Source organism: Sturnus vulgaris, chromosome 3 (assembly GCF_052056855.1).
Source record: "Sturnus vulgaris isolate bStuVul1 chromosome 3, bStuVul1.hap1, whole genome shotgun sequence".
NCBI classification, from domain to species: Eukaryota; Metazoa; Chordata; class Aves; order Passeriformes; family Sturnidae; genus Sturnus; species Sturnus vulgaris.
Genome location: NC_142245.1, coordinates 48167843 through 48183150, shown reverse-complemented (window position 1 = coordinate 48183150; position 15308 = coordinate 48167843). Strand labels below are relative to the sequence as shown.

Here is a 15308-nt window from a genome sequence, read left to right as displayed (position 1 = left end):
GATACTTCTGTTCATTTTATCAATTTATTTTAAATACTTTGATAGTTTTTGCTGCTGCTGTTGCCGTCAGTCCCATCTCTTCCTTCTACATTTAGATTCTATCACTAGAGAAGAAATAGGTCATTTATTGAGGCCTCTTCTCTTTTTGTGGGAAAAAAAGGCACTTATGAAATAATTTTTACTGAGCTATTTTCGCTAGTTAATATCTGTCAGTATTTCTGTATTTTTAATAGCAGAGTTTGTCTGGCTGAACTGATAGTTCTCTATAATTATCTGTGTAAATCCATTGCAAAAGGGAGAAGTGAGCACTAGGAGTGGGAGTTATGATAATAGGAACACGGGATGGCATAAAATGGACTTTTTTTTTCAACATTTTCTCCTTCATTTTGATGAGGGCAGTGAAATACATTTTATTTTCCTACCAAACTACTATAAATAATGGACAAAGAAAACTCTCTACAAGTGATCCTATTTGTAATAACTGCCTTAGGGATTCTTGTGTATGTGCACCCCAGATAACTGTGTCTGATCACATGGGGAATGGCATGTTGTTCTTCAGAAAAGCCACCTCCACATTCTTTGTTGTTACCCTTCCTGAGCTTTGATGGCATTTTTTCTTGATGTGTATCTCAGTGACACCAATTTACTTATAAAGCTTTTAACTCCTGGTGGACTTTAAAATCACAGCACTCTTCCCACAGAAAAAAGGACACTATTTTCAGTATTTTATGCTCTCAGTTTGCTGGAGGTATGAAAATTGTTATAAAGAGAACAATTGTTTTCTTCTTTATTGAATTGAATGCAATGAAAGAGGCAGTTATTTTTCTAGCTGTGGCTGCTGCATGTTCTTTGTATTTTCTGAACTGCTTGGTCATAAGTGGATGTTCTGTGATTATGATAGAGATGCTTAACAATGCCACGAAGTTAATGGTTTGTGCAATAGCAATTCATATGAATACAGACTTATAGACTAAAAAAAGTAATATGATTCATCTTGACCAGCAGTAACCATTGTGAAAGTCAGTGCTACCTTTTGCTCCCCTCACCCAACTTCAGAAACTCCACACTAACTGATGTGCCTCTGATTCAACAATATTATCTTCTGTAGTTCCTTCAGGAACAAATATTTTGTGCACTGAAAAAGCCTGCACTTACTTTTTGTATTTGCTGGCCACGAATCCAAGTGGTGCATCAACCACACTAGTTATTCACATGCCCCAGATCTACCAAGCCTTAAAAACAGGTCTCCTTCTTTGAAACCCCATCCCAGATATAAAACTGTCTGTGGCAGTCCCTACTGGTCATGTGCCTGGAATGCGCTTTTCTAAATGCTCCAGCACTTGTGGTGTCCAAGCAGAGCTGACTGAGAGGGGAGTTGGCAGCTGTGCCTCCCCTTGAGTGTGACAAAGAAGGGGAGAAGCAATGGCACTGTGCTGTGGCCAGGAAAGCACACCATCACCCAGGGCATTGTGTCTGAGGGAACTGTGATGTGAAATACCTTTCCTGGCTGATACTAACATGCACAAATTCTTGGGTGTCATGTGGAGAATGAATCACATGCTTCCCCACCGAACATTTGCAGCCAAACATTTTCGTCACATATCTGTAGACTCAGCCACTGGGGGCGAGAAAAGTAGGAAGATCTGGTGTGCTAGCAGCGATTGGCAAGCAGTATACACGAAAACCTGAAATAATAGCATAATAATTATAATACTGAGTAGAAGCACTCTATGTCCAGTATTTTGGGTCTTTTATAGATGCTTGAAGCTGTGGAGCAAGATTTCAACTGAAGGAATTCTCAAAAGTAATGTATTTGCAGTAGCTGGATTGTTTGGGGTTTTGTTTTTTTTTTTTTTTTTTTTTTGGTCTTTAGCAGGTTTGCTCAAAAGGGTGCACATATGACTTTAAATATTAGCTCAGAGTTTCATACTGGAGGAGGGAATGAGTGAAGTGTTTGGACATATATTATGGAGATAAATTCAGAAAGTCATCAGGGAAAACAAGACACACAAGTTTTGATTTCCTCTATTTTGCCTTAAAGAAGCATGGGAATCAAAGCTTAAACCAAAAAGTTGCAGTTTCAGAGGAGGACCCAGAGGGGAGAACAGGAAACCCATATTTCAAAGGAGTTTGGATTTCATCCTTTTATCATTTCAATTTAAAGAGACAAGAGATATCAGTGAAAGAAGAGCAAAAAGTCTGTGATTTCTACAAAATTGAAAATAGAAAAGATCAAAGAGTAGTAATAGTGAAATTTGAGAAAAAGTTTTATAAATGCTGACTTTCATTGGTACATTCCACCACTGGCAGGCCTGACTGCTTGTGTGGTATTTGATAGGAACTTTAAAAAATTGAGGCTGGAGATGACAGGGAAACTACAAAAGCAATTTTAAACATTTTCAGGCTGCTTTCATGACTGCATATTGAATGAAACTGTGACAAAATCTAGTTACCAAATTGTGCCGTGTTCTGTTTTGCCTGGTAGTTAAGTCTACCTGTTGGCTGCAGCTTGGATGGATGTCTTCCAGCCTCTGTAGTGGTGCTTTTCCAGTTTGCCAAACAAGCGCCACAAACAAATATCCCAGAGGTGAAGTTATAGCACTGCTCAATGCCAGGGCCTCACTCCTCATTTGCCTGTTACTTGAGACCTCATGTTGCAACTTCAAATTTTTTTTTTATTTTTTCGTCAACATGAAAGCTTTGGTTATCACCTCAAGTCATTGCATTTTGACTCAGTCATCTGCCTTTCAAGATACAAATGTATTAAGAGAATTAAAGCAGACTTTAATAGTTCATAGCAACAGTTAATGTGTAATCAGCTGAAATGCAGTGGGAAACAATCACATGGCAGTGAGATGCAGTTTCTTTTTCAAGGACTGTAGGCTAGCTTCCCCTTTCCTTCAGTCTTTAATGGTGACATGACTTCTGTTATAAAGTTTTAAAACTAAAAAAGTTTTAAAAGTTTTTCAGATTTAGGTCAGGCCCCCTTTCACCCACATCCTGTGACCACATAAGGCAAGACTGGTAGTGTGCCACTGTAGCAGAGTGACCGAGAAAACGCTCTTGATCAGGCATGAGATGTAGGACATGGTGATTTATGTAGATGACTATGATCAGATTTATTGCTAATATAGCATCTATATCTTGCCAATACAATATTTAAATACCAACTGTATTATCTAGTATAGTGGATTATAATATAAGCGGGCTGTGGTCCTTCCTGTCGAGTCAGTCAGACTCCCCTGCTTTCTAAATTTCTCGGACAAGTCTGAGTGCAGCTGAGTCCACTTAGTCTCAGATTTGGTCAACAGTTGATGTTTAAAGGCTTATAATATGAGCAGGTTTAGTTAGAAATGTACAGGTTTGCAGTCTTTGCCCTTGCAGAATTCACAGTTACAAAGCAACTAAGCATAAATGTAGCTACTCCAGGATTTTATCTATGCATTTGACTGGATCTTAGCGTTCTAGATCCTAAAGTGTTCTTTGCCTTCGGGCTGGATCTACTCTGCCAGAAACCCTGCTGGGGGGAGTTTCCACCCAGAAACTGTGTCCAGCTTTAGAAGACCAGTTGGGCCAATCTCCAGAAGCATTTTACACCTTCTTGCAGGCTGATGAGGATGAAAATCAATCACAAGCATCTCACCACCCCATCACTGGATTACATTAATCATGTGAGCATCCAGAAATTCCTCCTGAAATACCCACCTGGCATTCTTATCTTAGGGCAAACTGCACTGCCCATCAGAGACAGAGACAGAAAGGGGTGTAGTGAGGGGAGGATGCAGGAAGACACAGCTATCTTTCATCACTGTCACAGTGCCTGTTTTGCTGGATGTTTTTGTGAAGAAAGTAGTTGATGTTTCAGGTGTGCATCATTGTCTCTAGACTTGGGATGCACCACACGTTGCACGTCATCTCAGAGTAAGAGTGGAAATCACCATTCCTTGAGCAGATGGTGAATCATAGCCCATCTCTGATAGGTTTTCCTCCTTACTTGCTGAGTGATGCTCCTACCAAAGCCTCTGCCCTGTTGATGGCATCAGCAGACACTGTCTAGCACAAGAAAAATAATACCTATTTAGGTAAGATGCTTTGTAGACAGATAACATTTTTTGTGATTGTTATCTTGAAATAAAGTATGAATCTCGTTTTAATTGTGTTTGGGTAAATAGTGCTTCTTCCTTTACCACCTGGTTTATCCTCCTTGAAATGACTATCACCAGGTGCTGTTCCCTGTTCAAATTCAATCCTTCAGATGCAACAAAAGAGAGTGGTTTACAGTGTTGTGGGTGTTCAAGAATGTTTCTAGCTGCTTTATTTCTCCTCTTTAAACACCAAAGTCAGGCCGAGACAGTGAGTCTCTCCTACGCTCTATGTCAGCATGAGAAGCAGGTTGTATTATATTACTCTAATCCTTTGCAGCTTGTGTTCACACTGGCAATGAAATGACAGCAGGAGTGAGGTGAGAGTAAGTGATAAAGTCTTGGCATTAGACACTTACAATGAATGTGTGCTTGTGAAGTTCTGACTCATTAATTCTTTTTCCTGGCTTCTGTGTGGCTTAGCAGTGCACTTCAATACTGTGATGGGTTTTATATTCAGCTAATAACCCAGAATACCAAACACTTTATTGTTTCATAGAAAGGGAAGTTTTCATCTGTTTGACATTTCCGGATCCTAAAAATATAGGAAAAACTGGGAAATTTCACTCTTTTTCACATCATAAAGCAATTTTAAGGATGCAAAATGCTCCAAGTCACGTTCCTTGTAGGAAATCTTTCTGCACAGAATGTAAGACAGACTCCAAAAAAGGACTTCTGAAAGTGGAGCACAATTAGAAAATACTCGATTTTTCTTTCTTCACTCTCTCAGAGATTACTGCAAGGCACTTCAGATGTTGCAAGACTATACTGATATGATACCATAAAGTGTTTTATGGACTTCAGAGTAAAAATAAATATAGATACCACATCACATGTAGACCTGAGATGTGTAAGAAAAAATAGAATCCACACTAATCGCTGGAAACATATCCTTTAAGGGGTTTATTCCAAAGAAAAACAAGGAAAATTCTACCTTTTTAATTCCCTCCTGTGGACATTATCATAAGAAACAACTTGTTCCACCAATACTCTATGCCCTGCAATCTAAGATGAACAGTCAGCAATCCATGCAATAATTATTACAGTAAGGAGAAAACTGCACTATGTTTAAAAATAAAATGAAGTCAAACCTCAACCACTAGGATATAGTTTTCATTCCTTAGATTTTAGGATTTCATTCCTTAGACTCAGGTTACATTGTCCCAAAGAGTTTAAAGTATCTGACTCTTGTATAAAAAAGTATATTAAAAGTGACTGACATTTAATGTCTAGATCACTTTCTTGTAAAGGCATAGCAGATGGCTGGGCAATATTATGTCTCACAAAAATGATTTCTAATCAATCTATGTACATGTGTTGCTCACTTCACCCACTCAACTAAATAAAGTTCAACAGCAGAGTGAACCATGGAATTTTTAGCTTTTTCTGAGCTTTTAGCCCAGCAATAACATACACATTAAGAATCAAACATACACCCAAAGCAGTATTTTGATTTTATATGAAATATTTTGTATCCTGATGAATTGCAATGGGCTCATAAAGATGCATTTCTGCTTTCACCTGAGGAATACTTCTTCCATTAGCTATTGTTGCTGTCAACACTCTCCTATTTTTACCAATGAAAGTTAAAACAGTGGTTTGGGTTAATTTGTTTTTTGAATGTGCCACTCCACTTTTCTATAGTTTAACTACTAGGAAGTATCTGGAACCTCAAATCAGGTAATTGATATCTTCAAAATAAAGGTGTTAAGTTGAGGAACCCAAAGTCTACTCCGTTTTACCAGTTACACCTTCAAGAGCTTTGTCTTCTCAGATTTACTACGTGACGTCTTTGGCTGCAGTTTGTATTCCTTGTACAGCAGCTGACTGCCATTTGAATTGTGCCTTTGATGCCTTGAGGAGCTGGAACAGAGGCTACAGAGGCTGGAACAGAGTTAAGGGGAATAAAATGGGTATTTATTCATAGGCCTACGAAAGGCGTACAAAAGCCACACCCCAGCAGTTTGAGTGCCACAGTCGTGGCCCCTGCCTGGATGGCTCCAAGATGGAAGGAAAGGAGGGCTTGGTCACAAAATCTCACACTTTTATAGGTTATGGTTCATTTGCATGAACCCACCCTCCACCTTTCCACGTTGTTTATGCTTAGGGCCTGAAGTTTGCAGAAATTGTCTTTGAATTCTCAACTGGAATAGGACTGTTTTGTCTTCATCACCCTAGCACATCAGAAAAGTACATCCAAGCAGAATAGAAAAACTTAAAACTTAAGGCATCGCCTCCTCAGCGCAGCTATCTGGGCATGACTGGGGATGTTGTTTATGTTCTATGTTTTTATACACAGTGACTGATATTTGCAAAATAATAGTTATGTAGATATCACATTTCTATGTGCACACTTGCCATCTAAAGAGACAGTATATTTTTTCTTTTATTCTGTTCCTCCAATTTTTTGAGTTTGCATTCTGAATACATATAAACCTCACTCTTTTTACCTGGCAACCAGTATGTCTAAAAACATTTCTTTCAGACTTCTTTTTGCTTTGTATCTAATGCACTACATAGACATTTTTGATCTTCCCAACCTACAGTTGCCATTTTTCCAGATGAAATGTGCATCTTAAATGAAAATCCTCTAACTTCACACGCAGGAATAGCTGGGAGATATAGAAGCTGTCTGTATTTGAATTCTAGGAATTTAGGCATGTCAGATTAGTCTGCTGCTGGCTTCATTTTCCTTTTCAAGCTCATGGGTTTGTTCCCTAAATGTTACTGTTGCACTTCATTGGCTTCTTACAGTAGTTATTTTCTCATTCTGATTTTAGCAAAGTGAGATGGATATTAAAGTGTTGCCTCAGTAATACACTGGATAACCTCTTGCTTGGAGATTAGAGACCTCCTGAGAGCTGAGTTGTCTTTCTGTGTTGTAGTTATACTGTTACTGCCCAGAGAGCATCAGCATTAGTCCTCAGGCAGCCTGGTGTGAGGCAGGAATACAAACTTGTGGATGTTACTCACAGGGTATAATTTTGTAACACCCAAAGTGTGAGCTACAGTGGATCTTAGGTGGATACTAAAAGGGAATATTTATGCATTTATAATCATGTAATTCTGAAAGAAAATCATGGATTATCAGCCATAAAATGAATATTAATTATGTTAAGGAAATAAAAAGAGAAGTTTATATGTCCATATTAAGGCTTAGTGGCTGAAGGGACAAAGATGCACCTTAACACTGAGTTAGTGTGGATTCCAGCTGAATTAGGTTGCCTGAGGTAAGAGTATAATCACCTTACTCTCCATACATAACTGAGAAGAAATATAGGCTGCTGTTGGGACTAACTCAGACCTTAAATAACTTTAATTGACTTCCAAAGAAGGGCAGGTGACTCTTTCCATTTTTTATGGGGAACTGTTGTGATTCTATACTTGCTTAAATGACTCAGTGGTCAGTGAGAGAAATACAAGCTCTTACTGCTCCTGTATCCAACCTTGCCTGGGGTATAGACTGTTATGGCAGGAGCTTTCAAATAGTTTCTTCTCCAATTGTCTTCATCCCTTTTTTATGTTCTACATTCCACTTCTACTTGACCCATCTAGAATCAGAGAGCTGTAACATAATTCAAGCTGAGAGGGACCTCAAGAAGATTCTAGTCCAACTTCTTGCTCAAATGAGTGTAAATTTTAAAGCCAAATATGTTGCCCTGAACTTTATCTGTTCAGGTCTTGAAACCCTCCAAAGATGCAGATTACAGAGTGTGTCTGGGCAGCCTCTCCTGCTGCTTGTCTGAAAGTCAGAATTATACCTGATTTGGTTTATTACCATTTTCTCTTTTATTTATTTCTTCGTTTATTTATTTTATTGCTCTGCAACTCCATAAGGATCTTGGCTCCCTTATTTTGAAATCTCCTTTCAGGTATTGGAAAGGTACTTCTAGACACCTCCAAAACCTTCTCTTTTTTTCAGTCTAACCAAGCCCAGCTCCTCCAACCTCTCCTTATACGGTTCTCCAGCCCTAGTGATCTTGGTGGACTCCCACTTCAGTCACTCAAAGTTTGTTGATATCTTTTTTTATACTGCAGTGGATATGTTAATCATAACTGGACACAGTAGTCGAGATATACTCTAAAAATTCCTGGGTGAAAGGAAATAATATGAGCTCCTTGTGTTCTTGAAAAATATTATGATTCAGAATCCAGGAAGCACTTGAAAAAAATCTGGAGTCTATTTAGTGTATGCTAAATAATAAGAGAATGCAGTCTCATCTGTGTCAGAGCTCCCTGGCAAGCCCTGTCACTCTTGTCTGAGAAAGCCTTTCTCCAGAAAAGTCAGCATATTTCTTCCTTGTTTTTCTCTCATTCTACCAAAATAAATAATACATGCAAAAATAAAGATTTTTTGAATTGAGAATAGGTTGCAATGTAAAGAACAAAGAAAAGCTTAATAAAGTTAAAAGGCAGATGAACTGAAACAGTAAAAAAAACCTCAGTGACTGACACACTTCAGAAAGCATTGACTCAAAATTTGTCATTCAAGGGATAATAGTATTTAGCAGTTTGAAATAAATGAATAGCAACCATATATAAACTTTGGATAATTAGGACAAAGTTCAGATGGGGTTTTACAGACATTTCAGACACAAAGAACAAAGCAGTTCCCTTCCTTCTGTTAGAGAGATTTCTTGTAGGCTTGCAACTGGGAAAAGTCTGAACAGCATTAGAGAGTTTTACATCAGGCTGAAGGGCTCAGTGCCAGAGGTGGTGTGTTGTATTTTAGGTAATGGCTCTGGCTGGAGGGACAAGAACCAGTTTGCTAAACACAGGGATGGCAATAAATATTTAGTATCAAATAAACCCTGTGGGTTTATTTGTGCTCTCAGTTGAGTACTGTCCAGATCCCCTTTCTTGCTCCTTTCACATGCTTGCTGGCTTTGGGTTACCTAAACCTGTCCCACTGCTTCTCCTGTATCTCCTATGAGAGTCAATGTCTTCAGCAAGGAGGGAATTTTTTGGGATGCTGATGAAGTATGGGTAAATAAATAAGCCTTCGCACACTGAAAATAATAATGAGTGAAACATTAGTAAATGTCTCTTTCTGTGTTTGTCAGCAAGAACACATATGTCAGCACTTGAATTTCTTTCTGCATGATGATGCTTGGCTGCTGGTCGGGTGCTGCAGTGGTGTTTTTAAGAGTCAGGACAAGACAAATCTGTGCTTGCCATTGCTGAAAGCCAAATTATTAGGCAATAGGAACAAACGATCACTTCTTAGAGGATGAATATGAATCTGTACATTATCCAGAGGGGCTGTGTTGTCTCACTCCTTTGAATTATTCAAAAAACACTTGAAAAAGGCCCCCAGCAAATAACTTAAGGTTTCTCTTCTGGAGTGAGGGGGTTGGACAAGACAACCATCACAAGTACCTTCCTACCTCAACTGTTCTAGGAACCTGTTATCCTTTGCTGTTTTTCCAGAAATAAACTTTTGAGGAAATCTCTATCCTTTATAGTAGCTCTGATAAAGCTAGTGAGAAAGATATAATGTAATTGGAATCAACCATTTTAACATGTAATCAGAAGCTGTTCTGAAGAAGAAAAGCAGGCTGCACCATCAAGGTAAAAGTGATAGTTGTTTTCAGCTTCAGAACAAGTCAGTGAACATTAAGGCTACCTTTTAATGTTGATATAAGTAGTGGAACTCAGCTACACGTAGGACAGATAAAAGCTATTTGTTAAGGAAAGTGCAGTGTTTTTTTGGTTGCATCATTATATTCCATAGAAGAAGACAGCTCTTTCATGATGGTAGGACTTTGAGAACAAAGTGGTTATCTGCAGGATATCAAGTGATTCTTAACCACAAAACTAAATTGCTGAAAAGAAGTTATTTAACTTTTAAAGTTTATCTTTCTTTTTATTCTTGAAACAGTTGAAGCTCTGCATTTGGGAACTCTGATGGCAGCACATGGCTATTTCTTTCCAATCTCAGACCATGTTCTAACCCTGAAGGATGATGGCACCTTTTATCGATTCCAGGTAAGTATTTTCAATATGTTCTTGACTTGCACAAATAGAGGCTCGAAGGCCTTACAGAAAAGTTCATGGCAAATTTAATTATATTTTTTTCTTTACCACCTTGTAAAGAGCAGAAATTCCCCTAAAAATAAAAAATGGTAGAAGGAGTTTATTTATAAATTTTCAGCAATGTTGAGATGATAATGACTATTTTGATATCTGGAATGGAAGTGTGATAATGCTGAGTGTGGAACTATCTCTCATGAAATAAATTTATGTAGCATTTTTGAAATATAGTAAACTAAATTATGTTATTATGTCTCATTCTTACTACAGACTGAATTTGGAAAGGGGGAGGTATTTTTAATACTAAGTCTATAGCGGAAATCTGATAAATAATGGATAAATAAATCGAATAAATAAATATTTCTTTTTCTTCTTTTGCGAGAATTTCCTTACTGGTAACTCAGTAGTATTGGAGTAGTGTGTGTTCTTCTAGCAAGTACAGAGACTTTTTTTACATTGATCTGTCAGGCCCGTTGCGTACAACAAATGTGCAGATTGTTTAGAACAAGCTGGAAGCATAAATACGTACATATGTCTATACCTACACTTGTACATATATTATTGAGAAACCTACATAGTTGTATTTTATTATATTAAATTTCAAACTAAGGCCTGTTTTTCTAATAATGACTAGTGGGCTAGAATTTTGCAGAACAATATTGCTAATGACATGAAACAGAAAGGACTGCAAAGTACCAGATTACGGATTCAATGGAAAGAATTCACTTTGCTTGTCATGTGCCACTTTTGACAATAGTGGCTGTGTTCTGTTCTCTTTCTATTATATATATATTCTCTTTCTATTAGGTGGTATTCCTGGTAAGTATCACCAACAGCTGCTTCAAGCTCTTTTTTAGGTATTTATTGCTTTGAAATGATGTAATGACTATCCCTATGAAATTGAGTTTGATAATTCTGCTCTGTTACTTCTAACGGTATTAAATACTCAGTAAAAAACCAAAATCTATTGTCTTCAAGATATATAGGTCTAAACTTTGTTTTAAAGATTGTTTAAATAAGAAGACATCAAAAATAAAATGGTACTGAAATTGTGACTTTCAAATCCAGAAGAAAACTAGAGATTGGAGACCAGTCATAGTTTCAAACTAATTAAATTGTATTATATTAATCTCTGTATAATACTTTCACCAGTATTTTGGCTTAAGTCCTATAGACCCACGTAAGGGAAGAGAAAGACTTGTAATATTTGTATAAATCAAAATCTTAGCATGAATATAATTAAATATGCATAGCACAATCTGACAAGGAAGAAAATTATTATTGCATATATACAAACAATATTATCCTATTTTCATACTTAGTTCTTGTGAGTCAGACTACAAAAATGTGTTCTTCAGCAGAACAGAAAGTTAGATTTGTACATGAGTAGTACTAAGAGCAAGCATTCCAAGCCTCCTCCCCTAGATCCACAGCTACCTTTGATCCTGGAGAGAGTATTTGAAGTAAAAGGGGTTTTTTAAGTTCACGAGACTTCATTCTCCTCGTGCTCAATATAAAGAGACATGGCACATGATTGAAGGGGTTTGCTGATGTACTTATGAGGTAAGTGGAAGGGAATCATGGAGTGGTTGAGGCTCCAGTTCTTGGCTTGATGTCTGAATAAGCAGTGTCCAGAAGGACAAAATATAGAAAGACTTAATTTTCCAGGGAATAGTACTTACTTACAGGAGTGCTAGTCATTGAATTCTGCACATCTGCTGCCCTGCCTCCATCTCTAGCACGATAAATAAGCACCTCTGCTGGCATGATTGAGTGACTGAAGGAAAGTACAGACTAGAATTAGCTGCATCCTGGACAACTGTGAGTACTGCAGGTACCCTGCTGTGAGCTTCCCTCAGAGAGGTCCACAGCCTACATGTTTGGACACAAAGCTTCAGTGAGGGCTAGACTGTAAAATCTTCTCAGTTTACTTACATAAGCTAAGAATTTGGCACCTAACTGACAAATGCATATGAAATAAAACACTTTAATCAAGTGTTTCTCAGTCTGTATCTGCAGTGTTTGGCTGATTTGCTTTTCTGTGGTACCTTTTACATTGCTATTCCTATGCAAACGATGTGACTTTGCTGTTGTGACAATACAACTTTAGCTGTTAATGTATAGGATCAGAAAAAATTCATAGTGGTGACATACTGCTAACTGGAGTTATAACAGTAAAATCTGTGTGATTACATCTCCACATTCCCCAGCAAAATAAGACTAGTATAAAATCTGTTACTGAACTGTTAAATTGGAAGATGAAGAGAGCATATTCAATGGGGAGGAAAGTTTTACTTCAAATGTGTGAACTTAGCACTAGAATAGACATTCAGATTCTTTGCAAATAGTGCTGGACAGGATTCACAAATTTCTGGATATTTTGATAAAAAGAGAAAAGCATGCACCTGCCAGCACTGAAAAGTTCAGAAGCCGTGCCTGCAGAGAAATCTTTGCAATAAAAGACCTAACCTACAAAAAACAGACTAGCTATAGTAAGGTTCTCCATGTGCTTGGTATTTTGTTTTTCAAAGGGTGACACATTCCCTCCTGACAGTAAAATTATCTCTAGCTTGTTTTAAACCACCTTCTGTTATATAGAAATAGCTAAAAGCAGTGGAGCTTGTGCTTCATTTGGACAAATGCCCTTTTATGGGCAAAAATTATACTTTTTCAGTTATTACTCTTGCCATCAGGAGGCAAGAGTATAGTTACATCTGCTTTTTTTAAATAATGAAAAATAAAAAAAAAATTCTGGATCATTCAGTGACCATTCAGGTGTTAATTAGGTTAGCTTTTGTGATATCAATTTAATTCAAAGGACATGAATTTAAATATTAATTGCCTTATTGAGAGAGGATTTTTTAAATTAGTCTCAATAAGAAAAAGCAGAAACAGCTGCATTGCCTTTTCCTGGTAATTTAAACCTGTGACCAAAAAAGGAGCTGAATATTTCCTCACCATCTTCCTCTACCTGAGAGCAAATAATCATGAGGGGCCCAAATAAGAAAAGCAAGCTGCATCTTAGAAAGTGTATCTTCCCTGGGCCAGGGATTACTCATGGAGACGTTTCATTTATGTCCACACAAATGATAATATGTCCATCTTGGTGAGGAATGCCTGACTTGCCCTCTCAGCTGGTAAGCTTCTGTAATATCATCCTACAGAAAAATATGCTGATTTCCTCTACAAGCCCTAAATGTATAATGTCACCTGATGCAAATTGTGAAAAATAACCTTTCCCAGTATCTTTTGGCTGTAAACAAACTCCTAGGATACCTGAGACTAGTGATAATCACACTCCCATTTTTAAATGAGATTAATTAATGATTTAACATAAATTAATTTTCTGAGATGAGGGTTAGGTTTTGCTGTTGTTTTGTAACATCAAAGATGAAAGGCACAAATATCTGAGCAAAAGTGTGAAAACAGGAACAGTTTCTTGTGAAAGTTTGAGTCTGGTGAAGATAGCAGCAAAATTCATGGACCTTGGAAAGATGAAGGTGTGGACTTTGATGTCTTCTCCTGTTCTGCCACTGGGAACTCTTTCTTGACAAATGCATTCAACTGCTCTGGCCTTGTTTTCCCATGCCTAGATAGGAGATAAAATTATATAGCAATCAGTGTAAGGATCTTGAAATATCTTTGTTGTAAAATAGTTTAGAGTGTGAAGTGTTGCAGACACCTCATGTCTCAGGTGGAATTCCATTGCTTTGCACATCTCTTTGAGTCAGCCTTTCTGAGCTCACTTCTTCTTGGCTCATTCTGGACCCACCTCTGGCCATTCTGAATGCTAGACTAGCAATCTTACCCTTTTACTTTACTAAGAAATCATTTTTGTCAAGTGCAACGAATGTAAAACAGAATGCCAATGAAATCTGCCATTCATCATGCAAAGCGTTTGAGATTGTGCATAACTGCTTTTCAGCAAAGGCTTGATTTCTGCTGTTTATAAAGACTCCCTGGTGCCTGAGAGAAGAATAGCAGTAATATGCAAAGGTTTATAAGTGATTTGAATACTCCTCCCCAATCCAAGTAATTGGATTTTAAAAATTTGTGGAGTGGAACACAGGAGCTTCAGAAACAACAACTCTTCTTATTACTATCAACAACGGGTAGCTAAAAGATGCTTAGTGATTTCCCTCCTTGGTAATACAGTTTAATTCATAGAAATTAATCATAGTTTATAAAAGCTGATAGATAACACTGATTTTTACAAGTGGCTGTTTCATTAGCTCAGATATTGTTATTGATTAATTTTGAGGTAAAGACAAAGCAGATATATTTACTTTATCACTGGATTCCTTACAATGCAGCATGTGCTGGTGCTTGTTAGTTTATTGTGGAATATGTGCTATATGACAGGATTTTGTTTCATATTACTTTATTACAGGAGGATTATGGATTTATTTGGTTAGGTTTACCTAATGATATTAGTGTATAATGCAAGAGAACCAGTATGTGTTTGTGTGTGCAAGACCAGTTTTCTGGTTAAAGGGATAAAGGTGCTTGTAACTGTTTTGTTCTGGAGGCTTAAATGTATATGAAATCACATCTGCAGTGCTAGGTAAGCCTTCTTTCTCTAGCTCCTGACTTGTTCTGGCTGCTGATTCAAATTACACCTACAATTAAACAGAGTGCCTCAAAAGCACGCTGATAAAAACTGGCAGCATTATTTCTGCCTGGGCTGATAAACAGTACTTGACTTTCCCATAACCGCTCTACCACCCACCTTCCTTCAGCTATAAGTGGGATGTCATGGCAAAATGACAAACGTTCCCTCTTTAATACTTCTTCATGATGAACTGCTTCATATTTCCTTCTGAGGAAAAGTAAAATTCTTAAGTATGATAACTCCTTTGGGTTTTCTACGCTCATGAAAGATAACCAAACCACATCAGTATTTCATCATCTTCTCTTTGAAACTGGTGGTGTTGTGGTACATGCTATACCACGTCCATAGCTCTCCTGGGTGAAATCTTCACTTATGAGCTTCCAGATCACGAAGCCAGGCACACAGATTGTGTAATATTCTTGCTATAGGAATATATGACATTGCAGGGATGCTATAATTCTACAGTGTTTTTAGATATGTGATTCGTAATAAATAGCTGAACCAAGCTTTGTTTGCATAGT

General features: G+C 37.5%; 1 protein-coding gene across 19 annotated transcripts in view; it reads left to right on the top strand.

Moving 5' to 3' along the window:
- RGS7 (regulator of G protein signaling 7) overlaps positions 1-15308 on the top strand; it is a 276991-nt gene that overhangs the window by 164774 nt on the left and 96909 nt on the right. For all 19 annotated transcript variants that reach the window (XR_015802377.1, XR_015802375.1, XR_015802376.1 and 16 more), the window contains exon 5: positions 10024-10130. Coding sequence is in view for 16 of the 19 variants with exons in the window: in XM_088161576.1 (XP_088017702.1) it covers positions 10024-10130 (107 nt within the window). In the remaining 3 variants the exon portion in view is untranslated. The remainder of the gene's footprint in view (positions 1-10023; positions 10131-15308) is intronic.